The sequence below is a fragment of the Neovison vison genome, chromosome 2, assembly GCF_020171115.1.
Source record: "Neovison vison isolate M4711 chromosome 2, ASM_NN_V1, whole genome shotgun sequence".
In the NCBI taxonomy this organism is placed as follows: domain Eukaryota; kingdom Metazoa; phylum Chordata; class Mammalia; order Carnivora; family Mustelidae; genus Neogale; species Neogale vison.
Window position 1 is genome coordinate 9,091,112 of NC_058092.1, and position 26,548 is coordinate 9,117,659.

A 26,548-nucleotide genomic window follows, 5' to 3' on the forward strand; every position below is an offset into this window, starting at 1 on the left:
TTCTAGATTACATTCCTACTTAAATTTATATCCGGTCATGAAGGGACTAATTCACCCCAAGGAAACCTTTCTGTTGTATTGATGTGTCCTGGAGAAATTCTGTGTATGTGGAATGGTTGAAAAATAAGTATTACTTTTCCCATCTCCTCTAGGATAAGATGTTTCTCTTCATGGTAGACCATGCTTTGCTAAGAGTGTTTATAAATCCCATCCTTTCAAGCAGATTACATTGTCATTGAATTTAATGATGCCTATAATCTTAGGTCTGTGCTGACTCTCTGACTTTTGGACTCTTTCCTAGATTGGCAGCCCAAGCAGCAGAACGAATATTATTCATCCCCAGGTTTATGTGAGTATGGTTTTCCTGTGTCCTTGTGTTTACTGACTATATATACTGTGTTTGAACCGTCCATAGACATCCTGGTGATCACAGCACTGTGTCACCTGAATATGATTAGAATTCATCTTTGTCCTTTCTTATTAACGATTGCCTTCCTTTGATAAGAACTTTGAAGGAACTGCTTCCACTAACTTGGTATGTTAGACTGAGTGCTACAGGGAGGAGGAGAAAATGCAAATGTGTGGGCCAAGGCTCCCTTCTCTCCCCTTTTTCTTTTTTTAAGAGACAGAGAGAGAGTGTGTGTGCATATATGGGGTGGGGGGCATGGAGTGGAGAGGAGTAAAAGGAGAGGGAGAGAGAGAGAATCTTAAGCAGGCTTCACACCCAACGTGGAGCCCAGCGCAGAGCTCAGTTTCACAACTCTGAGATCAAGACCTGAGCCAAAACCGAGTTGGATGCTTAACCGAAAGAGCCATCCGGGTGCCCCCCTTTCTCTTTCTATGTTAAAATATAAATTAATCCTGTATGACTGGCTATATGCATTTCCTAGGTTTTGGTCCCAAGGTCATGAAAATAAATAAGAACGAAAACACGATTTTTTTTTTTTCCATTTGGCTTTTGAAACACCATCAGAAGATGATATTAAAAAACTGTCTTCAGGTTCTTGCTCATATTTTCTTCTCTCTGGTGGTAGTGAGTTCTGAAATGTGAGATTTTAGGTAAGTTTGGAGGTAGGAGCAGCAAAGTTTAAAACCATCATTCTTTGGCCTTGGCTCTCTTGGGCTTTACCAGGCTAGGTCAATGGGAGCTTTGCTGATGGTTGTGCCCTGGATTGTGTCCCTCTAGAAACCCTCCAGAAGACCCTCCAGAAAAATCCCTATTCCCTTGGGATTTCCTGGAAGACTTGGTTCAAAACATGGAACTCTTCATTTTACTGTGCATTAGGGTTGGTTTCCACATACTGTTTGTTTTAATAAGAAAGTTGGTAGTATGAACGCTTGGATGCGGCGTCATTGGTTTCTCCAATAAAAACAGTATTGTCAGTAAGTTCTGGACACTCATTCAAAGAATGATGGTTGTAGAAACCTTCTCTTTGGTGTACCTGATATGGGGTTTGATACTTAAAAAAAAAAAAATTCCCTGGCCCTTGGTAGTAGAATGAAACGTGTGTTGACTGTGTGAATGAATGTGTGGAAATAAAGTGGTGGCTGCAACCCAAGACCAAAAATAAATGATTTCCCCCCAACTCTGTTGAGTCTCGCCTCAGTGTCCTGTTTGTGAAAAAGCGATTGCTGAACGGAGCCGAAAAAGTTGTGAGGAAGAGCAGTTTGATTTTAAAGTCCTTTGGAAAACAAATGTTGCCTTTTTACAGGCATGTCACCGAGTCCCGTATGGGCCTACAGTGTAATTTTCATGACATTTAGGGGGAAAAACTAATTATTGTTCCTGTGAAAGGCATGCCAGTACAGACAACTCTTTCCTACACACTCTCTGGGTTTTACAAAGACAAGTTCTAACCTCGAAAGACTTCTTTCTGCTTTTCTGTGTGTGTTGGGCTGTATCCAGCCCATTGTTAGTGTTCAAGGAGTGTTTCTCACTTTAATGGTAATCTGGGAGAAAAATACCACAGAAGGTAAATCATTTCATGTTTTGCAAAGTCTCACCCCAGTGTTCCTGAACATTTAGCTGCTTTGGATGATCTCTATTCCCCTCCAGTAGAGTTGAAAACAAGCCTTGTTCATAGTTTCCATATAAGGGCTGATGTGTAGGAACCCAAGGGCATTGGGTGAATGAAGGGTAATTTCCAGCAGACAGTTTCTTATCAAATTGCAGGAAGTTTGGAAGATTTAATAGGTTATTATGGGTCTTAGTTTCTTTATAATGTGTCTAGAGGCCTAGGACTGATTTTTCTTTGTGACACATTTTGTGATACCACGTCTGAGTAGAGTATCTGTCTTTCTAGAAATGTTTAGAATTGGCTGTTTTAACAGTGTGTATCTCTATAGAATATTCAGTCCCATGAAAGATGAGTGATTTTAGGGCTTAATGACTAATTTCACCGAAGGGTTATAGTAATATTAAGATTTTGATTTAGGCCTTCTGGTTGGTATTGTTATATTTTCTGTGTTTCTTCAAGAGCCCAGCTATGGTTCTTCTATTCCGGTCTTTTCCCTAGTTCTCTTCGCTGCCACCTGTTCGGGTGGTCTTTGCCGTGACGATGGAAGGCAGCGCTCGGAAAGTCATCACTGTCCGGTCTGCCCTCATTGTTAAGAACAGGCTTGAGACGCCCATGGAGCTGAGACTGGATAGCCCGTCAGCTCCAGACAGTGAGTTTTGCCGTAGTCTGTCTTCCTTTTATCTTGAGGTGGTCAGCCTTTTGGGTGGAATACCATTCCCTGGAGATGCTGACCCTTTTTTCTGTGGCAGAGCCCGTGGTGCTTCCCGCTATCATGCCAGGGGATTCGTTCGCGGTGCCTTTACATCTCACTTCCTGGCGGCTGCAGGCCCGGCCCAAAGGATTGGGTGTGTTTTTCTGTAAGGCTCCTATTCACTGGACCAATGTAGTGAAGACCGCAGAGGTTAGCAGCAGCAAACGAGAGTGCCACTCTATGGACTTGGACAAAAGCCGATTCTTCAGGTATGCACAGCGCTGCAATGGCATGTGAATTTTGCTTTTTAAAAAAAACCTGTTTTCTCTCTGAGGACCCTTAGTGATTCACTTGTGCTTGTTTAAAACCCTTAAGTTCTTATTCCTTAAGTCCTTGTGTTAGAGTTCATAAGGATTCAATTGTTAATCTTTGGGAGAGTGGGACTGTTGCTTATCATTTGATATTTATGGAGAAACACACACACTACTCACACATGTAAGGTCAGAAACTTGTATGTGTGCATCAGCAGAAAAAGAGGACATGTGGAGAGGGAAGAAAAAAATATTTCTAGTTCCCATTCCTAAATTGAGAAGCAGGTTATTGGGGTTGGAAGTTCTTCAAATGACGGATTTCAAAAGAATTTGGAAGAAGCCTCAGGAACCTAGTACTGACATTCCTTGGGGACCTTAACAAAGTTATCTAATCATTTAGACTCCTGTTTTCCTCTCCTGAAGAGTATAAGTAATACATTTCTAGAGTTGGGTTGGTATTGTTTGGTCCTTCTGAACTTGGACTTTAAACTTACTTAGACTAGAGACTATCAGCTTTAGTTTTCTCTCTAGTGAAGACAGGCATTCATTTAGTTTAAACTTACAGAAGAGGGGCCAAAATAGTATAAGGAATTCCAGTGCGCCCTTTACTCAGACCAGCCAATGGTAAACAGACTGAAGAGAGAATCGAATAAATACACAGCTGTAATGGACTGTTTTAACACTTTCCTGTCAGTAATTTACAAAACAAATAATTAAGATATAAGAGGATTTGAACAGTGCTCTCCACCAGTGCTTGTCATAGTTGGCATTTATAAAACACTTTAACCAACAGCTCCAGACTGTACACTCACTTCAAGTATGTATGGAATAGTCATCAAGAGAGACTATCTACTGGGCCATGAAACGAAGATCAGCAAATATTAAAAGAATTGGAACCATACCCAATAAATGTCATCATCACAAAAGGATTAAACTGGGAATCAGTAACATAAGATGCCTGTAAAATCCCTAAATATTTGGAAATTATACAGTAGATTTCTAAATAACCCAGGGGTCAAAAAAAGAAATCACAAAAGAAATTCAAAATGTTTTAGAGCACCTGGGGTGGCTCAATTGGTAAGCGTCTGCCTTTGGCTCAGGTCTTGAACTCAGGGTTCTGGGATCAAGTTCTGCATCTAGCTCCCTGCTCTGCAGGGAGTCTGCTTCACCCTCTCCTTCTGCCACTCCTCCTGCTTGTGTTCTCTCTCTCTCTGTCAAGTAAATAAATAAAATCTTTTAAAAAAATATTTTGAACTGAATAATAATAACAACTAGACATTAAAATATGGGGGGAAGCAGCAAAAGCAGTTCTAGAGTGTTTTGTTTTTTTGAGAAATGTGTAGCTTTTAAAATTTATTTATTTATTTGTCAGAGAGAGAGAGAGCATAGGCAGGGTGAGTAGCAGGCAGAGGGAGAAGCAGGCTTCCCACTGAGCAAGGAGCCCGCTCTGGGACTTGATCCCAGGACCCTAGGATGTGACCTGAGCTGGAGGCAGACTCTTAACCAACTGAGGCATTGAGGCATCCTGAGAAATGTGTAGCTTTTAATGGTCTTAGTAGAAAATAAGGAAGATGTAGAGTCAATGATCTAAGCTTCTGCCTTAAGGTAGAAAAAGAACAGCACATTAGACAGAAACAAATAGAAAAAGCACCTGATAAAAATAAGCGTGCAAATCAGTGAAATAGAAAACCATCATAGAGAAAATCAATACAATCAGAGGAATTATGTACTAGCCTTCTATGCTAGAAATGATAAAACTTGTCAAGAGATAGTAAAGAAAACCCAATAACTAAGTGGAAAGCTAACCAAGTTTGTGCCTTGGAAGACTCGATTTTTAAAAAATTATTTATTTATTTATTTGACAGAGAGAGACACAGCGAGAGAGGGAACATAAGCAGGGGAATGGGGGAGGGAGAAGCAGGCTCCCCGCCCAGGACCCTGGGATCACAACCTGAGCCGAAGGCAGACGCTTAACATCTGAGCCCCCCAGGCCTCCCTGGAAGACTTGATATGTTTAGGATTTCCATGCTCACGAAACTGATCTGGAGGTACAACCCAGGTGGATGTCAACAGGATGACCAATAAGTAAATTAATGGCATACTCGTCCATTGTCGTGTGGGTCAATTACTGATGCGCACAACAGCACGGCTGCATGTTGTAGACACCTCCCGTTACACACAAAAAGCCAGACACAGGGAGTGGTAAATACCGTATCATTCCATTTACATGCAGCTCAATAATAGGTTCGACCAATCTGTAAGTGACAAGTAAAAGACAGTGGTTGCTTCTTTGTTGGGAGATGACATTGGAGGGAACTTTCTGGAATGAGAGAAAGATTGTATAACTGGTTTTGGGTAGCGTATAGAGAGGTATACATTTTTGTCAAAACTCACTAACCTGAGCATTTAAAATGACCTGTTTTAGTGTGATTTAATTATACCTCAGTAAATGATATCTTACTGCATTATTGAACCATTTTAAGGTATGCTTTCTCATACTCCACCGAGGAGGAAAAATTCGAGTTCTTTGGTTTTTACAGTGTTTTGTCTTCATAGGTTTTGTGTGGCCATAAAGAAGGAGAATTACCCGGATTATATGCCCTCAAACATATTTTCTGATAGTGCAAAACAGATCTTCAGACAGCCAGGACATACCATATACCTCCTTCCAACTGTGGTCATCTGCAACTTGTTACCTTGTGAACTTGACTTTTATGTGAAAGGGATGCCAATTAATGGGACCCTGAAACCTGGCAAAGAGGTGGCCCTCCACACAGCTGATACATCACAGAACATTGAACTGGGTGAGCGTTTAGTCCAAGAATCATTGGTGGTAATTCTATGGAAATGTCACTGAGTATTTTGTGATCATTGGGTAAACGTTTTAGAGAAATTATAGCACATAGGATATCTCAGTAACCCAGCTCAAGGGATTTATGCAACTAAAAAAAAAAAGAAACGTCTTAGAAAATCATCAAAAGAAAAACTGAACAAATCCAAAAGATTTAGAGGGAGGACTCAACAGAGCCCCTTTTCTGATGTTGCGCATTTGATGTGTGACTATAGGAAGTCATTTCATCTTTTCAGACAGTGCTTTTTTTCCCTGGCTGTAAAATGAGCAAAATCCTGGGTCTCTCCTCTTTTCAGGGAAGGGGAAGACATGTGCTCAGCATGCACGGGGCTCCAGGCGTTGAGTCAGGTGCTTTTACACACGTGATCCGAGGTTTGGGGTTTACACACCAGGTGATTTTCAGTGACGGGACAAACAGCGTCAACGTAGAGAACCGTTACTGTATTTGCAGCCTTTCAGGCAAAGGAGTTTGGGCAGGATGTATGTTGCTTTAAGTCTGTCGTAGTCACATTGGAATCATGATGACGGAGACATTTGTGTTGCTCCAGCTGCGTGAATGATCTCACTGTGTCCTCTCATTCGAGCTTCACACGACCCGTTTCAGGCAGACAGCCGGCAGCCCCATGTTACAGGCAAGGAACCCCAGACTCATTGAACTTAAGCAGCGTGTTCAAGGGAGACCCGCTGACATTTCAGCAAATATGTAAATCCTTGAGCTTCATTTAGAAAGAAAAAATAATGCAGTGCTAGTCATCCACTCTAAAGAAAACGGGTGTCTGCTCTGGCATTTAAGTATCTCTTCCACAAGCGTTCCCGGAGCCCTGTAGAAAACGCAGTGTTGCCCTGCCACTGCGCTGCGCGCACAGCCGGCCCTCCTACCTTCCCACTCGCGCTCCGCAGGGAGGATCACTTTTAGTAAAAATCCTGGGACAGACCCGCTGGTGTTCTCCCCATTTGGCAGAGGAGACCCAGCGAGCGAGGTAACACCCCCCCCCCCCCGCCGAATCGCACAGCTGGTAAGGACAGACTGGGAATTGGAAACCAGGCCGTGTCACTGCCCAAGACCTGGCCTCTTACCCTGTGCTCGCCCTTCCTGTGTTTGAGGTTCTTGCCCAGCCCCGGGCGTGAAGCTCACAACAGTCCTAACTATTACTGATAGCTGTTCGGCAGTGTCATCCTTCTGATTACGCAGTTCGGACTCTCCGGTCCCTTCCAGACCATCTGGTTTGCTTCACATGTGTCTCGCCCCAGCTAAGGGAAAACGGCCGTTCTGATGAGCTTTTTGCCAGTTACTTACGTAGTTCCTGATTTCTCTGAAAGGGAGCCCAACTCTGTTCGGCTGCGGGCTCGTCTGACAAACCGAAGTGAGAACCCAGGCAGACAATAGCTTGTATCTTCTTTAGGGGTATCCCTGGAGAATTTTCCACTCTGTAAGGAACTGCTCATTCCACCGGGAACCCAAAACTACATGGTGAGGATGCGACTGTATGACATCAACCGGCGGCAGCTGAACCTCACCATCCGCATCGTGTGTCGAGCAGAAGGGTCCTTGAAGATCTTCATTTCTGCTCCATATTGGTTGATTAACAAAACAGGTATGTACAGAGGCCGCTCAAGTAGGCCTTTGGCGTTGACCCTGGGAATTCAGATTTATTCACTCAGCTAACTGAACGGAGCCAATACAAATAGATTACTTCAACAGTCTAAGCTGCTGAAACCCTCCTGCTTCCATAATAAGTGCTTAATCATGGTCAAAAGCGTCCTTTCAGACAACAAGCTGAGCCCACCAAATAAATCCGATTTTCACGATTCTCCCGCTTGACAGTGTTTTTCCTGTACCGTCTGCATCTGTCTTGTGTAGACTGGGTGGGATTGATGTAAACTTTCCCCCTCCTTCCTAAAGGGTTACCACTGATCTTCAGACAGGACAATGCAAAGACAGATGCCGCAGGCCAGTTTGAGGAACACGAGCTGGCCCGGAGCCTGAGCCCTCTCTTATTCTGCTACGCCGACAGAGAGCAGCCAAACCTGTGAGTACCGTTCTTTACGGGAAGGGGAAATTAGCAAAGGCTAGAGTGTATCTGTGCAAGTGGAAATATACTGTAGATAACAGTCCAGGCTTGGCAGGGGAGTAGGACCATGACCTAATGGGATTTTTTCGGATCTAATTTCTGTGTCATTTGATATTGAAAATAAACCATTTGGTGGGTTTATAATGAAAGCTAGTTTTATTTTACATGTATTGAAGTAGTTCTATTCATAACTCGGCCAGTGGGGAGAACCCACGTGTTCCCTTCCCCACTCTCCATGGGTTTCTTCTGCACAGAGCCGTCAGCACGGGCAACGGAGCTGGCAGCAGAGGGGAGGTGCCCTGGCCCTTTGGTAAAATGTTTGCCCCTTAACCCAGCCCAGGGCGTTTTTTGAAATAAACTGTGCCATTTCAAGAGCTCGGAGCCCTCACTGCATGTTTAAAGGCAGGGGCCAGCCTTGACTGCGAGGTTTAGATGACCTGGCCTTCGGACATGTGGTAGGAGCACGAATTCCCTTTTGTTCTTGGTTATGACGTTCTGCTTTTTATAGGAGTCTGCTCATTTAGAGCCTTCCTCAGAGGGAGGCGAGAGCAGTGCCCTTTCCTGCTGCGGGGACGTGCAGGGGGGCCGCAGAGGGAGGACGGCTTCAGGAGCGCTGCAGACGCCGCAGTCTCGGACTGGCTGGGGACTGACAGGACACGGAGGGCAATAGAGACAGCCCCTTGACACAGTCTCACGCCTTTACCAAGAGGATTCTGACAGTTCTAGATCAAGGACTTGACATTTGTGATGCAGTTTGACTTACCTAGGGAACCCACGGTTCAGGAAGCATCTCTGCCTCGCACATCACATCCCAGTGGATTAGGCAGGGCAGGAAGTACTGTTTTATAGTAAGATGAGGAAACTGAGGCTACATGGCTTGTTAGTGGTACAGCCGGAGCACACATTCAGGAAGTCTGTCTCCAGGACCTGGGACAAGACACTGGCCAACCAGATGGCACTTTGCTGTTGCAGCAGTACCGGGTCTGGGAAAGAAAACACCATGAGCGGCATCTCCTGCACATACATTTCTGGTGTGCACAGTTGTGTACATCCTTTGCTCTTACGGTCAAGGAGTTCCACGAACCCCTGAAACACCTGAGATAGGAAAGTATGAGTTTGCCTCGACTCCTTGTTTCTCGGAGGAATAAGGTGTTGTAGTCCTTTCCTTATGGTTTAAGCTGATTGAATCCTGTTTTCTCCAAACGTGTCTCGGTGTAGATGTCAGTACATTTCACATATTGCAGTACCGTGTGTGCCTCTAAGATCAGAGTTCTGGCCCCTGTCTGATTGCCCTGCTCTGCTGGGGAGTCACACGAGAGTGAGCAGGAGTCCATGTTGGGGTTCTGGTTTGGGGTGGCAGATACAGCAGCGGTTCCTGGTTAAGACTTTCTCACGGCTGAATACATATATCTCTGCTCTTCTGCCCCACAGATGCACGATGAGAATCGGAAGGGGGATTCACCCTGAAGGCATGCCAGGCTGGTGTCAGGGCTTCTCACTGGATGGTGGGAGTGGCGTCCGAGCTTTGAAAGTCATCCAGCAAGGAAACCGCCCAGGGCTGATCTATAACATCGGTGGGTTACATGTGGCGCAGCGGGAGAATCAGAACCATTGGCCGATGACCTCAGGCTTGGAGGAATAAGCTGGCCATACGTTTTGGCCAGGCTGAAAGTGCTGATTTTCTCATTTGGCATTGGGTCAGGTATCTGTTCTCTGAATGCTAGATTGATATCAACACAGATCTGTTCTCCTAGGCATCTAAGGAGCCACCAAAACACTGCCCTTTTGAGGTCTGGGGCTCTGTTTAATTTCAGACTCACCTGTGTCAGGAAAGTATCGGTTTGGCTTGAATCCCTGGTTTTCATGGGAATAATAGGAACACTTAGAATGCTTTTCATCCTCCAAGCATTTCCCACGCATTCATTAAAACTTGCAAACCCTAAGAGGGTAAGAAGCATTGTTCTCCTTGAAACTGAAGCAGAGAGGTTAAGTGACTTGCCCAGATGCAAAGGGCAAGTCTGGGTCAGAAGTAGGATTATGACTGGGGCATACACATTTGAAGCAAAAATATTATAAAAAGTACATAGCAGTTATAGTAATTAGAAGCCCCTAAGCTAGTTTAACTTCTTGAGGTGGAAGGTATTGAAGGAAGGGGAGAGGGCTGTACCTACATTCCTTGTGTCTATCTGCAGTAGTCAGAAGACTTTCTGAAGGGTGCAGATAAGTTTGATTTAAATATGTCTCAGGATGGGGCGCCTGGGTGGCTCAGTGGGTTAAGCCGCTGCCTTCGGCTCAGGTCATGATCCCAGCGTCCTGGGATCGAGTCCCGCATCGGGCTCTCTGCTGAGCGGAGAGCCTGCTTTCCTCTCTCTCTCTCTCTGCCTGCCTCTCTGCCTACTTGTGATCTCTCTCTGTCAAATAAATAAATAAAAATCTTTAAAAAAAAAAATAAAAAAAAATAAATAAATAAATAAATATGTCTCAGGTTAAAATGTTAGCAGCACACCCTTCCTTTAGTATATAATTTCCAAAGATCTCAAAGCACTGTGGAGTGTTGAGTGCTGGAAAACCCTCTAGAACTGTGCTGTCCATTGAACTCTCTACGATGATGGCACTAGCCACACGTGGCCGCCGAGCACACAGAGACGGGGCAGGTGTGGCCTGGGAGTGGAGTCTCTCGTTCCACTTGATTTTAATGGATTTAAATAGCCGTTCAGGATTAATGGCCACTGTAATTGGACAGCGCAGCTACAAAGAGTCCTGTTGTAGAAGGAAAATCCAAGGTGGTTTTGTGTAGCTGTTTACCCTGAGTCCCGTGGAAGGTCAGAGGTATGTTTAAGTATTTGAGGACTTATTAGCAAGAGTCCCTTCCAAGCCCAGCTTCCTTTTCCTGTTTTTGGAACATGAATTCATATGTGTTCTCCTGGGAGCTGTCTCCTTTAAGGTTGACGTTAAGATTTTTAGTAGAAGAAATAAACTTTTGTGATTCTCCCACCAGGGATCATTTTCTTTCTTTCTTTCTTTCTTTTATATTATTGTTATTATAATTATTAGTTTGTTTGCCATGGGTCATTTTCTGTACTTTGTCTTTGCATCTGTTTGTTCCACCTCTTGAGTAGGCAAAGGCTGCGTCTCATGCTGCGTTTGTCTGTCTGCTGGGGGGGTCTTGTCTTGAGAGCGTTCCCAAAGAAAGACACCGCACGTTGGCTAGAAGCCGCAGTTGGGACAGACTCGGGAGAAGTGGGGCTTGTGGCTTCTGAGCAGCTGGCCCTCAGGAAGCATCGAGTTCCTGCAGAGAGGCAGATAGGTCTCCAGTCAGAAGTATGGTGTGAGGACACTTACAAACTTTTATGCAAGGAACATTCATGAAAGGTCATGCTTTTAGGAACAGTACTGTGATAGGGATTTTGTTGTTACACCAAAGAAAGGGATAGAAGGGGTGGGCTAAGATAGGACTTTATAATTCCTAAGGATCACGAGATCTTGGTGTGTATTATCAAGGGAATTTGTGGAATCTCTCCCTGAATATTTTTGAAGAATTAGATAACCAGCTCCCTATCAGGAGAGTTTAAAAGTGAAGTCCCAAGATGAAAAGCCAGGGAGGACCTCGCCAATTAGCCTCACATGTACCTCCAAAGAGAAGGATTTTTGTCCATTTTAGTCTTAACAGATAGTCATTTATTGGGAGTTTGCCAAGGCAATCGAAGATAAAAAAGGATATAAAATAGCCTGCTTTTAAAAAAATTGGGTCTTTTTTAAAAAAGAAAAACTTTATTTATTTATTGTACAGAGAGAGAGACAGCAAGAGAGGGAACACAAGCAGGGGAAGTGGGAGAGGGAGAAGCAGGCTTCCTGCTGAGCAGGGAGCCTGACAAGGGGCTCGATCCCAGGACCTGGGATCATGACCTGAGCCGAAGGCAGGTGCTTAAACACTGAGCCACCCAGGAGCCCCTTAAATTGGGTCTTGATACTGTAGACTCTTCTTGTAATATCAAGTTAAATATCTTTCTTAGGCAGACTTTGTATTGGTTAGGATCAGCTAGCTGTGAATGTTGATTTCTGACAGTGCTTTCTAGAAAAAAAAAATAGGGCACATCTCCCTATTCGAGGATTATGTAGCATTTCTTAGGTACAGAATTTCAGACTTCATCTGTTTTTGTGATTTGCTCAGTCTTTCAGGTATTTGGAAGACTTAGATTTAAAGCAACACCAGCTTTTTCAAACCAGTAGAGGTGAATTATGGAGTTAACAGACTGGACTGTTTATAGCTGGGGCTATGTTGGGGCAACCAGGACACCCAGTTATCATGTCCTAAGATCTCTTCTATCTTTCCATAAAGAAAGAAAAGATCTTAGGACTGATGGATGTTCCCAATTGTATTTGGTCTGGAGGCTCCCTGCTCCTTGACTCTTGTTGACTGCTGCATAGGGTCCTTATAAATGTCCCATCGTGATATGAGCAAGGGCTCCTGAGGTGGTGTGCCTAGGGTTGAGCCCCAGGTGTGTCACTGATGGGCTCTGTGACCCAATGCCCAAGTTGCCTCGTCTGTAAAAAGGAAAGATCGAAAATACTATCTCATAAGGTTGTTAGAAGAATGAAATGTAGAGCCTTTGGGAGAGGCACAGCCTGCATTAAGAATTTAATAAATACTATTTTTATTATTTCTAACTATCAATATTTTTTGTCTTTATTTTTTTTGAAGATTTTATTTATTTATTTGACAGGCGGCAGTCACAGCGAAGTAGGCAGAGAAAGAGGAGGAAGCAGGCTCCCTGCTAAGCAGAGAGCCTGATGCAGGGCTCAATCCCAGGAGCCTGGGATCATGACCTGAGCTGAAGGCAGAGGCTTAACCCACTGAGCCACCCAAGGCGCCCTAACTATTGATATTTTTATCATCATATAATCAGAGCTCAGCCTAGTGCCTCAAATATAGTTGCTGTTATTATCTGAATGAATGTATAACGTATCCCACTGAGTTTTATAGTTTTTAAAATCGCCATCAGAGTTTTTAAGATGATTCAGTGCTATTTTCCCTTCTTTTCTTTGGGGTCCAGTGTTTGGAGACACCCAGCTGAACCGTTATGACTTTCTTCCCTTGGCATGTGTTTCTTTTGCTAGTCTGTTTTCCCAGGACATGGTAGGTGCTGGCAACACCTGTCTTGTGAATGAATACTTCCTGTGATACTTAGCTTCGTGGTTCAGCTGGGTTCTCGGGCAGTGGGCTAAGAGAAAGTCCTAGAGGAGAGTCTGCTGCGTGCAGGGCCGTGCAGATTCCAGTTAAGTAATCTGAAGTTTCTGCTGTATCATGTGAAAGAGACAGGTTCCCAAGGAGAGAATTTTGTGTCCCAGAGGTGAACAGAAAGGTATATAAACTGTCTTAGTGGCCCGCTTCATAAACGGCAGTCACTGGTACCTGTGGCTGAACATCTGTGTGTCTCAGCTGCTGTCGTGGTTGGGCACCCTTTAGGGAGAAGCTAGGAGTTAGGAGGGTTTCGGTATCACCATGGAAGGCCCAAGTAGACATGCAGAATAAGATTTGGAGTGCAGTTGTGTTCATTTCGTTGTTGGGAGGCTTGACAGCATCTCTGGGTGATGTGATTGTTTTCTCAGGGAAACTATGTACTTGGGAAGCCTGTTGATATCTGTCAGACCACAGATATTCTTTCTTATGATTAACTCACGGAAGTGATTCTTATTATTTGCAGGTATTGATGTCAAGAAAGGCCGAGGTCGATATATCGACACCTGTATGGTCATCTTTGCCCCTCGTTACCTGTTAGATAATAAATCATCTCACAAGCTTGCATTTGCACAGAGGGAATTTGCCCGGGGACAGGTAAGTCGTTCCCTTTCGAAAAATGACTAGTGTTTATTTAATAGCACTGAGAGTTTTAATGCTATGGCTTGTCTCTCCATCAGCACTGTGAGTTTTGTGATGCGAATGACCATTTTGTGCCTCTGGAACCCCCACTAGCTCATGGTAGAGGGCAGGGCTCACAGTAGGTGGTTACTCGGAGACATTTCCTGTCATAACTCAATTTGTTGACTAAAGCCAGGGATCCTGTGTATTTCAGGGAACAGCCAATCCTGAAGGCTACATTTCCACCCTTCCTGGTTCCAGTGTGGTGTTCCACTGGCCTCGGAATGACTATGACCAGCTCTTATGTGTCCGACTGATGGATGTTCCCAATTGTATTTGGTCCGGAGGCTTTGAAGTCAATAAGAATAATTCCTTCCATATCAACATGAGGTAAATTCAGAGACTGTATTTCGACAAAAAGTAGCCATGTTTGAGGTACAGTAATGTAAATGGTGACTGTAAATCCCATATACATTGGAAACATCTCCAAAGCTATTAAATAGTAAATAATAATTTTACCCTTCATGAAATGGGCACATACGTTTCTAGCTCAGACAAAGTTCATAAAATTGTGAACAGGTAAGTATGACCGAATGTTTTGGTGGAAGGAATCAAAGGGCTGTTGACAGTTTTGACCATGGCACAGTTGCCGTGGGCTGAGGCTTATAAATCCACGGCGTTGCACTGAGCTCGTGGTTGCCTGCAACTCTGAAAATTCTATCTGTATTTATTTATTTATTTTTATTTATTTATTTTTAAAGATTTTATTTATTTATTTGACAGAGAGAGATCACAACTAGGCATAGAGGCAGGCAGAAAGAGAGAGAGGAGGAAGCAGGCTTCCTGCTGAGCATAGAGCCTGATGCGGGACTCGATCCCAGAACCCTGAGATCATGACCTGAGCCGAAGGCAGCGGCTTAACCCACTGAGCCACCCAGGTGCCCCTGAAAATTCTATCTGTATTTAGATGCTAACATTGTTTATAGACGGTTTTGTCTATTTTTCCAACTGTGTATGCTCTTCTCTCTCTTGGTTGTTCTAGTAAATCATCTGGCCTTCTTTGCCTAACCCAGTGACCCTGAGGTCCTTATTTTTTTTTTTTTTTTGTAGAAATGTTTCTTTTTTAAAGATTTTATTTATTTATTTGACAGACAGAGATCACACGTAGTCAGAGAGGCAGGCAGAGAGAGAGGGAGGAAGCAGGCTCTCCGCCCAGCAGAGAGCCCGATGCGGGGCTCGATCCCAGGACCCCAGGATCATGACCTGAGCTGAAGGCAGAGGCTTAACCCACTGAGCCAACCAGGCGCCCCCCCTCAGGTCCTTATTAAGAAAAATTAAACAGGGGCGCCTGGGTGGCTCAGTGGGTTGGGCCGCTGCCTTCGGCTCAGGTCATGATCTCGGGGTTCTGGGATCGAGCCCCGCATCGGGCTCTCTGCTCAGCGGGGAGCCTGCTTCCTCCTCTCTCTCTGCCTGCCTCTCTGCCTACTTGTGATCTCTCTCTGCCAAATAAATAAATAAAATCTTTAAAAAAAAAGAAAAATTAAACAGACTCCGCATCACCCACCACATGATGACTTTTTTCTTTCTGCTTTTATCAAATGCTTTAAATAAAAGCATTAAATGTTTTGAAATTATGATAAAATACACATACCATATGAAAAAGATAACACAAAGTCGCAGATTATTTTGTGGGCTTGGGTACATAATGTGAAATTCACCATCTCAACCATTTTTAAGTTCACTAGGTTAAGTGTACGCACACTATAGGGTAGTCGGTGTTCCCAACTCTTGCAAAATGAAGCTCTATACCCATTAACACAACTATGCATCTTCTTCAATCCCTGGCAGTCACTTATCTACTTTCTGTATGAATTTGGCTACTCAGGTGCCTCAAATTGAGTGGAATTGTACAGTATTTGTCTTTCTGTGACTGGCCATTTCACTTAGCATAATGTCCTTAAGGTTCATCTCTGTTGGAGCAGATGTCCTTCCTTTTTAAGACTGAATACTACTCCATTGTATGTACAGACCACCTTTGACTTCTGTTCCGGCCACCTGATGATGGACACTGGGGGCACTTCTACCTTTGGGTGTTGGGAAGAGTGCTGCTGTGAACGTGGCTGCACTAGGATCTCTTTGAGCCCCGGCCTTCATTTCTTTGGGGTCTATGCTTAGAAATGGAATTGCTGGATTGTATGGTCTTTCTAATTTTTTTTTAAAGATTTCTTTCTTTCTTTCTTTCTTTAGAGAGAGAGAGCACACACTGTGAGTGGGGCAAGGGGCAGAAGGAAAGAGAGGGAATCTCAAGCAGACTTCACGCTGGGACGAGCCCAACTCCGAGCTCCGTCTCACGACCCTGAGATCATGACCTGAGCCGAAACCAAGAGTCTGACTGAGTCACCCAGGTGTCCCTGGTGATTCAGATTTTTTTTTTAAGACTGATTGATCGATTGATTGATTGAAGAGAGAGCATATGGGTGGCGTGGGGATAGAGGAAGAGGGAACGAATCCCAAGCTGACTTTGTGCTGAGCTCAGAGCCCGACGCGGGGCTCCATCTCACAACCCGGAGATTGTGACCTGAGCAGAAACCAAGAGTCGGCTACTTAACCAACTGAGCCATCCAGGCACCCCCTAATTTTTAATTCTTTGAGGAACCCCGTACTATTTTCCATAGTAACTGCTCTTCTTTTTTTTTTTTTTTTTTTAAAGATTTTATTTTATTTATTTGAGAGAGAGAGACAGTGAGAGAGAGAATGAGCGAGGAGAAGGTCAGAGAGCGAAGCAGACTCCCCATGGAGCTGGGAGCCTGATGCGGGACTCGATCCCGGGACTCCAGGATCACGCCCTGAGCCGGAGGCAGTCGTTTAACCAACTGCGCCACCCAGGCGTCCCGTAACTGCTCTTCTTTACGTTTCTACCAGTCGTGCACAAGGATTCTTAATTTCTCTACACCCTCGCTGACACTTGTTACTTTCAGCTTTTTTGATAATAGCCGCCCTAGTGGGTGTGAGATAGCTCTCTGTGGTTTGCATTCACGTTTCTCTCATGGTGAGTGATGTTGAGCTTCTTTTTATATGCTTGTTGGCCATCTGGATGTCTTCTTTGGAGAGATGTATGTTCATCACTTGCCCATTTGTTTTTCAGTTACTGAGTTACAGGAGTCTTTTTCGTATTCTGGATAGTAATCCCCTTGGAGAGACATGATTTGTGTGTATTTCTCTCCCATTCTGTACAATGCCTATTTGTTCTGTGACTGTTCCATGACGTATAGAAGTTTTTAATTTTGATGTACTCCAACTCCCCTCCTTTAACTTTTGTTCCTGTGCTTTCGGTGTCATCCCTTGAAATCACTGCCAAATCCACTTTGTGAAGCTTCCCCTTCTGTTTTCTTCTGAGAGTTTCATGCTTTTGGCTCTGACCCTAAGGTCTTTGATCCATTTTGAGTGATGTGTGGCTATGGTGCAAGGTAAAGGTCCAACTCCATTCTTTCGTTTGTGGATATCCAGTTTTTCCTAACACCATTTGTGGAAATGACTCTCCTTTCCCTATGGGATGGTCTTGGCACCCTTGTCAAAAATTGCTTGACTCTAAATGTGAGAGTTTACTTCTGGGTTCTCTGTTCCATGTTCTGTGTGTTTCTGTTTATGTTAGTATCACACTGTTTTGAATAATGTAACTTGTAATAAGTTCTGAGATCAGGAACTGTGAAACCTCCAACTTTGGGGTTTTTTTAGGATTATTTTGGGGGTTCCTGGCTGCCTCAGTCAGTAGAGCACATAACTCTTGATCTCGGGGTTGTAAGTTCAAGCCCCATGTTGGGTATAGAGATTATTTTAAAACAAAATCTTTTTAAAAAAATTATTTTAGCTGTTTGGAATTCTTTGATTCTATCAGAATTTTGGGGTAAATTTTTCTATTTCCAGAAAAAAACCACTTGGGATTTGGGTAGGGACTGTATTAATTGTGTAGATCCACATTTAATGGCAGCATTGCTATCTGAACAACATTAAGTCTTTGGATCTGTGCACATGGGATGCCATTCTATTTATCTGTGTCCTGTTTAATTTCTTTCATCAAATCCTTTGGCAGCTAAAGACACTGAAATCATTGCTATTTTAAAGCATTTAGAAGCAAAATTTAAGCTTTTATACTTTATGGTTAGTTCTCCATTGAGAACGCTCTTGTAAAGGAACAGGAAAATGACTGATTAAGACTAGATAATGCAAAGTAGTATCTGTATTTGACTTTTTTCAAGCATGCATTGTCTGAGGATTGTTTTTTTTCCTTTGTGGCCAGTGGTGTATTCCTTTTGCCTTGGCCCTGGTTAGAGGTCATTGCATCTGGTAAAGGGGTTTTCAAGCTGTGTTCCTAGGAGTCATCGGGGGTTTAAGGAGGTGGCTTCAGGGGCTGAAGGAGCCGAGCGGGCAGGGCTCCAGTGCATTCATCCCTGCTTCAACCAGAGCGTTTGTCTGCCAGTATCCTGTGTCCCCACCAGACTTCATGCGTTGGGGGCGTGAGGCGTTAGTTCTGTAGCTAAAGCCACCCATGGTTTATGTACTGCTTGGGTGGAGGTCGCCTGGATACGTTGTGTGAGAAGAGGAAGCCAATTCAGAATTAAGCAAAAGTTGTTCATGATTACATCAAGGAAGGAAGGAAGGACGGAAGGAAGGAAGGAAAATGTGTGGTGGTGGGGGATGTAGATGGTATACCTCTGTTAACCCTTTGGAATGGTTTTAGTGCACAGAGCTACTGAGCACAGACCCAAAGCCTCTTTCTTTGCCCTTCCCCACTTTTCATTTTGAAATGCTTAAACCTACAGAGAACTCACGAGTGGTATAAGGAAACCCCTTTATCTTTCACTGGATACAGCTACATGTTAGCATTTTGCTGTGTCCTTGCTGTGTCTTACATGCGTGCATGCGTGCGTGCATGCATGTAAGACACAGCGTACTTTTCTCGAGCCATTTGAAAGTGTATCAAACTCATCCTGTTAGTTTAGCCAGAAGCACTTCACTTATCTACCTAAAGATGAGCACGTTTTTCTGAGTAAGTGTACTATCATTACACGCTGAAAAAATTGAATATTGGCTTGTTTTCTGGTTTTTTTTTTAAAGTCATCTCTGCACCCAGTGTAGGGCTCAAATTCACAGCCAAGAGATCAAGAATCGCACGCTCTACTGACTGGCCACCCTGGCACCCCCTGATAAAGTCTTTTGAAACATCCTTCATAGCGACATCAGGTGGCACAGTCATTTGAGCATCCGACTCTTGGTTTGGGCTCCATTTGTGATCTCAGGGTCATGAGATCGATTCCTGGGTCTGGTTCCATGCGCAGCGCAGAGTGTACTTGGGATTCTCTGTCCCTATCCCTCTGCCCCTCCTGCTTGTGCATGCTCTCTCTCTCTCTCTCTCTCTCTAAAATAAATGAATAAATCTTTAAAAAAAAAAAAAGAAGAAGAAGAAAGAAAGAAAGAAATGTCCTTTATAATAAAGCAGCACCCTTCCTCCTGATTGAGGATCTGGTCACGGATCATGCATTTTATTCGGCAGATAGAGCCATCCACTTTAATCTAGAGTAGTTCTGCTTTTCCTTCTTTGCCTTTTTTGTTTGTTTTCCTTCTTTGCCTTTTTTGACATTGAAATTTTTAAAGACTCCAAGCCAGTTTCTTTTTTTTTTTTTTTATTAACACATAATGTATTATTTGCCCCAGGGGAACAGGTCTGTGAATCGCCAGGTTTACACACTTCACAGCACTCACCATAGCACATACCCTTCCCAATGTCCATAACCAAGCCACCCTCTCCCTACCCCCTCCCCCCCGGCCACTCTCCATTTGTTTTGTGACATTAAGAGTCTCTTATGGTTTGTCTCACTCCTGATCCATCTTGTTTCATTTATTCTTTTCCTACCCCCCAAACCCCCTATGTTGCATCTCAACTTCCTCATATCAGGGAGATCATATGATAATTGTCTTTCTTTGATTGATTTACTTCGCTCAGCATAATACTCTCTAGTTCCATCCATGTCATTGCAAATGATAAGCTTTCATTTCTTTTGACGGCTGCATAGTATTCCATTGTAAAGATATACCACATCTTCTTTATCCATTCATCTGTTGATGGATATCTAGGCTCTTTCCATAGTTTGGCTATTGTGGACATTCCAAGCCACTTTCTTGTAAAATGTTCTATTTTCTTTTTTCTGAGAGTTTCTTATACATAGACTTAGGTCAGACATTTTTGGTAAGAGTACTACCTATGTGGTTCTGTGTGTTTCTCAGTGGGTCACACCAGAAGCCTGTGACATCCGTCGGTCCCATTATCGATGTTGCTAAATTCAATCTTCACTTGATCAGGGTGGTGTCCACCAGCCTCTCTGTGCAATTACTTTTGGTTCTTTGTAAACAGTAGCAGACCACCAGGAGGGGTAGTTTGAGACTATGTGTATATTCTGCTCTGCAGGAACTTCTCACGCGATGGTTTGATGGCTCTTGCCCGAATCAGTGATTACCTTGGTGTTTGCAAAGTGGTGATTTTTCTAATTCTTTCATTTCTTCTACATTTGTTAAGTGATATTCCTTTGTAAGGAAGAGCTCCCCTATTCTCTCCAGTGATCTATCTGTATTTAAATACACATATACATGTACATAAAGACACACATATATTAAAAAATTATGATTTATATACTGGTAGCTAATGGTGGATTCTTCCTCACCTTTCATCATCCTGTAGTAAAAACACTGGTTATTAATAACATCCATACATTAGTCTGAACCATGTGAAATTACTCGTGTATGTGTGTGTGTAACACTATTTTGCTCATTTGCTACGCCGGCACCATTACCCAAGACAAAATGGTTCACCACGTAAACCATTGGTCTTACTGTATGCTGACAAATGCTGGTCAGAAGTTCCTTGGATGCATTCTTTTTCATTCAGTGTGATTACGTGGTCCATTTCTACTTTTCAAATATGATCAAAGAGCACGCAGTGGTGGCCGTTTAGGTCCAGGTGACACCCCGACGGCGAGAAGTCTGAGTGAACTCTAACTGGTTTCCTCCATGGTGTGCAGCCTCTTTGCTTCCTTTATGTGCAGAGATACCCTGGGGAAGTGCTTTTTCCTGCGTGTGGAAATTACTCTCCGAGGAGCTACCTACAGGATCTCGTTTAGTGACACGGACCAGTTACCCCCGCCTTTCCGAATTGACAACTTTTCTAAGGTATCAAGTGGGGTCGTGAGCCAGTTTGGCTATTGCATGTGTGGGAAGGTGGTGTACATATTGCCTTTAAGATAAGGAGGAAATACCTTCTAGACTTGGGTTGGAAAGAAACTGGATGGGGATCTCTGCAGCCGGACAACCCTAGACATCCTTACCCTCAGGTGTTTTCTGCTCGTTAGTTTGATTGCTGGGCAGCCTTGTCCGGAAGTGACTTCTCAGCCCACCACAGTCATCCTGACTGGATCGTCTGGGGGACATTCCGTACAGAGAGAGGAATCAGAATCAGCTTGTCCGCTGACAATGGGAACGGGCACTTCTCCTGTTGCGTCATTACAGTGAACATTTTTTATAAATCTTACAAGGAAAGACAAAATGGAAATCAGAAGAGGCTCTTTTAAGTTACGCCTTTGAGTAACGTCGGCTTATAATATGTGACTTCCCAAAGCTCAATGCCAGAATTTGTTTTCCTTTCTGTATTGAGTGGATCATGGGGGCGAGGGTTGGGGGGTGGGTGAGAGTAGAGGAGATGGCCTGTGTCCTTTAGTTGTTGGGGGCTTGGTATGGTTAGGAAGATGATTAGAAAGGCATTTGAAGAGGCCAGAGGACTATGCTTATGACTGTGGTTTTGTTCTGTGTGGGATTGGCTGGGGCAGGATCTGGAGCCTGAGCTCCAGTGACAGCACTCTGAAGGAAAGCCCGCTTTATCCTCTTTGCCATTACCGTAGGTTCCAGTGGTCTTTACTCAGCACGGTGTCGCTGAACCCAGACTCCGAACCGAAGTGAAGCCCATGACGTCATTGGATTATGCCTGGGATGAACCCACCCTGCCTCCTTTCATCACGCTCACCGTGAAGGGGGCGGGCTCCTCTGAGCTCAGCTGCAGCATGAATGATTTTCAGGACAACCGACAGCTCTATTATGAAAACTTCATTTACATCGCTGCTACGTATACATTCTCAGGGTAATTCTGGGTTAAACTACTGTTCTCATAAAGCAGAAGGCTCTAATTATTAACTGGTTTTAATTATTAACTGGTTTTAGAGTTTAAGCAGTTCTCAAAAGGCCCAGAGGATGAAGGAAGATTCCTTCCATTCTTGACCAAATCCTAGGCTCAGGGTCTATCTTGAGAGGTCTTAGGCTAAAGCCTTGTCTTCTGGCTAGATTAAATTTATCCAAAGAGGCAAGACTGTTCTTTTTTTAAAGATCTCACCAATAATCCATTCTGGTAGTTAACATTCCTCCCATAAGGTATTACTCTCATATCCTCAGTTCCTCTTGTTTTAAGGTGGTACTTTTAATGTATTTTTTAAACTTCTTGGTATTTTTATCTCTTTTCTCATTTGAAACTGACTTATCTTTGTCATAATTATTCAAATCGTCATTCTGACTGCTCTCTCCCATTGAGAATACTGGTCATCACCAGTAGGCAACCAGAGTAGCTCAACTTGACGGTAATTCCAGCCGCCTGAGAATTATAACCTTCACTGTCCTCTCACTAGTTGTATTTAGGAAACTCAGGTGAGGAATAGCAAGTTTATTCCAATTCTGTTGTTAGATTGGTACATAGAGATTCGAAACACCAGTTTTTTCAAAAACTGGTCATTCCAGGGCGCCTGGGTGGCTCAGTGGGTTAAGCTGCTGCCTTCAGCTCAGGTCATGATCTCAGGGTCCTGGGATCGAGGCCCGCATCGGGCTCTCTGCTCAGCAGGGAGCCTGCTTCCTCCTCTCTCTCTGCCTGCCTCTCTGCCTACTTGTGATCTCTCTCTGTCAAATAAATAAATAAAATTTAAAAAAAAACCAACAACAACAACAAAAAAAACTGGTCATTCCAGCAAAATGTAAATATAGTTGATTGTTTCTGTGCAGGTTATGGGGCCAGTTTTAAAGTTTACCTGTGGGAAAAACAGGGAAAAGAGCTAAATCTTTAGCATGACAAATATAACTCCCCCATTCGACAGGACATTTAAGGTCAGACCCCTTACCAAAATGTTCTGAATAATTTTGCTTATGAATGACATTTTTGTATGCACTGAGTCTCACGAAATTATCCCAGGATCTGGCTGCACCTCTCACCTACCTAGAGCCCAGATTTTACTAGCGATGAATGAATTGGATGGGCATCTTGGCTTAGAATCACCATTCTCTTCCTTGTTTGTTATGGATCCCTTTGGAAATACTGGTGCTGGGTTGTTTATCTTGTTATAATTAAGTCAGGCTGCTTGTTTCTTTTTAAAGATTATGGTACTCGCCAGCATGACGTGCTTACGGTTTTAGTGCCTGAAAAACCAGTTCTTAATCTGGTTGCTAATCATGTTTTTCTCTTTATGTTCTCATGTGAAATTCCAGTAGTTACTCTGCTCTTGAACTGAAGACTCCGTGGGTGATTGTGACTTTAATGGGTTGGGCAGATAGGGAGCAGATAAAGCGAGAGGTTCCTGGGAGTTTTGGTGTGGGGAGAGATTGTCCCATGTTTTGACATATTTTAGACACAATTTCTTTGCATTTTTGCAGAGAACAAATGATGAGGAAGAGACTAGTTTTGTTTTGGCTTTTAGTTTCAGTTGAGGTGAAATGCACGCAACATAAAATTAACCATTTAAAAACAAACAGTTTAGGGACATTTTGTGACATTTAGTGTGTTCCTGCTGTTCTGCAGCCACCGCTGGGTCTTGTTCCAGAACATTTGCATCAGCCCAGGAAGAAACGCCCAACCCATTAAGCAGTTACTGGGCATCACCTTCTTACCCCCCCAGCCCCTGGCAACTTCCAGTCTGCTCTCCATCCCTAAGAATTTAGCTGTTCCAGATATTTCACATAAATGGGGGCATAAATATGTGGCCCTTTCTGTCTGGCTTCTTTCACTTAGCATGATGTTTTCCTGGTTCATCCACGCTCTAGCATGTGTCAGAATTCCCTTCCTGTTGTGGCCGAGTAATGTTTTATTGTATGGACGTACCCCACTCTGGCGTCCATTCCTCTGCTGATGGACGCCAGTGTGGTGTCCACTTGCGGCCGCTGTGGAGGGGGCTGCTGTCAGCGTGCCTCTGCCCATTGTGTTGGAGTACTGTCTCCAGTTCCTTGGGGTATCCACCTAGGGCCGAAATTGCTGGGTTCCATGTTGTTTCTATGTTTAAGTTTTTGAGGAACTGCTCTCCTGCTCTCCGCAGCAGCTGAATCACTGTGCCTTCCCACTAGCAGTGGGCAAGCGTTCGGCTTCTCCACAGCTCCCCAACACTTGCTGTTTCACAGGTTTTTGACTGTAGCCTTCCTACTGGGTGTGTAGTGACTTCTGCTGGTGGTTGTGATTTGCATTTCCTTAACACCTCATGATGTTGAGCTTTTCATGTGCTTACGGACCACTTGCGTATCTCTGGAGAAATGTCCATTCAAATCCTTTACTTGTTTTTAATTCCTTTTTTTTGCATCTGGTTGTTGAATTTGAGTCCCTTGTATAATATGGGTACAAATTCTGTATGAGCTGTATGATTTGCAGACATCTTCTCTCCCGTTCTGTGAATTGTCTTTTTACTTCCTTGTTGGTGTCCTTTGAAGAGCAGAAGGTTTTAATTTTGTTGAAATCTAATTTATGTGTTTATTTTTGTCACTTGTACTTTTTTGGTCATGAAAACTAGTTTTTCACTCCGAATTTCTCGGTCCCTTTTTGATGATAAAGATTAGTGAAAACAGGAGAATAATCTAAATAAAATCTAATCAAAATACCCCAAAGTGTAGCTAGCCTGCAGCATTCCATAAAGCTTAGGATTCTTAAGCCATGGAGAAACACAACACGATTGAGTTGGAAGCAGGTGATTATAAACCCTTTGTTTTCTTTTCATCCTAAAGGGACTTCTGATTTCTTGCCAAGCCTTGGGGATGCAGTGATGCTGATCTTCTCTCTGGCAAAGAGCAGAGCTAATTTTTGGACGCTTGGAATGTCTGGCTTAATTTGGGGGGTGGGGGGCTCTAAGGATATATAGTCATTCTTTTATGTCTGAATTTTTTTTTTTATGTCTGAATTTTAAGGCACTAAAATCATCAGGGGAGGGGGAAATGTCAGTTTGTCTTATGACAAATGAATCTTTGAACTGTACAAGGAAACAGCACAACCTTGATCTTTCTACAACTTGAGTTAGACTTTTTCTGCTGTGATTAAAAAAAAGTTTCCTCTTTATAGATGAGGTTTTAAGCCTTTTAAGGATTTGCATCTGAGTTCTTGAATACACGTGTGTGTGTATGTAGATGCGTGTATGTATGTGTGCATTATTGTTTTAATTCTAGTTTACAGGAGGGGACGGGAAGGCCCGGGGCCTCTAGCAAGACCACTGCGTGTGCGGAGCTTGTCTTGGATGTCTCCCCAAAGACGCAAAGAGTCATTTTAAAGAAGAAGGTAAGAGAACCTAGCACTTATAATTTAGAAGAGGAAGTTTTTTTTTTTTTTTTAAGCCCTGCAGGGGTTTCTGTCCGGCCCCTCTTCGTGCACAGGGTGGGGGTAGAGGCAGCCTGGATGGCTTCCTCCGGATGGAACACTGAGGTGCAGAAGGGACTTTAAGAGGGGGGAGACTGACCAACTGTAATTTTTTAAAAAAACACATTTACTTAAAGGCTTTGTTCCTGAAGGTTTTCCATCATGTGAATCAGACAACCCAAAAATAACCCTGATAAGTGAATGTCTCTTTACAACCCCGTTGCCCTAATGCTGACAAAGGACACCTTTCATAACCAGAAGTGGTTTTGCGTGTGTCAGTGGTGTAGCTTAATTTGGATTTGAGTTTATACAACTCCTCTCAAAAGTTTAAATGGGGAGAGGGGTAGACTCAAATCATTTCAAATTTTGTACGCCAAATGAAACTTGAACGTAAGTGTGTTTTTTTGTTTTGTTTTTGTTTTTTAAAGATTCTATTTATTTATTTGACACACAGAGATCACAAGTAGGCAGAGTGGCAGGGGAAAGCAGGCTCCCCGCTGAGCAGAGAGCCCAACGTGGGGCTTGATCCCAGGACCCTGAGATCATGACGTGAGCTGAAGGCAGAGGTTTTAGCCCACTGAGCCACTCAGGTGCCCTTAACACATGTGTTTTTAATTCACTTTTTATATTCTTAACAGCTTTAGTGAGGTGTAATTAGTATAGCATACAGGCCCCCCAACTCACAATGCGTGATTCAGTGGTTTGCAGTAAAGCCGCAGAAATGTGCAAGCGTCATCACACTCAATTTCAGAACATTTCATCACCTCTAGAAGACACCCTGTGTCCTTGAGCTCTTGCCCCATTTTCCTCTTACTTCCCAGGCCTAAGCAATCACTAACCTCCTTTCTGTCGCTATACACTTCCCTGTTCTGGACTTCCATAAGAACGGCGTCTTCTGAGCAGCCTCTTACGCTGAGCCCAATGTGTGCAAGGTTCACCCCTCTGTCACTCTGTCAGTACTTCTGAATCACGTAATTCAGATTTGCTTGCAGTGTTATCGCCCTCTTCTTTTTTTTTTTTTTTAAATATTTTATTTATTTATTTGACAGACAGAAATCA

The 26,548-nt window shown here is 43.5% G+C and overlaps 1 protein-coding gene across 8 annotated transcripts in view; it reads left to right on the forward strand.

Moving 5' to 3' along the window:
* VPS13D (vacuolar protein sorting 13 homolog D) overlaps positions 1-26,548 on the forward strand; it is a 255,002-nt gene that overhangs the window by 105,338 nt on the left and 123,116 nt on the right. For all 8 annotated transcript variants that reach the window (XR_006383119.1, XM_044237192.1, XM_044237194.1 and 5 more), the window contains 12 exons: positions 302-349; positions 2,517-2,667; positions 2,768-2,978; positions 5,577-5,824; positions 7,275-7,466; positions 7,775-7,901; positions 9,375-9,517; positions 13,649-13,779; positions 14,018-14,193; positions 20,901-21,024; positions 21,750-21,985; positions 25,303-25,411. Coding sequence is in view for 7 of the 8 variants with exons in the window: in XM_044237192.1 (XP_044093127.1) it covers positions 302-349; positions 2,517-2,667; positions 2,768-2,978; positions 5,577-5,824; positions 7,275-7,466; positions 7,775-7,901; positions 9,375-9,517; positions 13,649-13,779; positions 14,018-14,193; positions 20,901-21,024; positions 21,750-21,985; positions 25,303-25,411 (1,896 nt within the window). In the remaining variant the exon portion in view is untranslated. The remainder of the gene's footprint in view (positions 1-301; positions 350-2,516; positions 2,668-2,767; positions 2,979-5,576; positions 5,825-7,274; positions 7,467-7,774; positions 7,902-9,374; positions 9,518-13,648; positions 13,780-14,017; positions 14,194-20,900; positions 21,025-21,749; positions 21,986-25,302; positions 25,412-26,548) is intronic.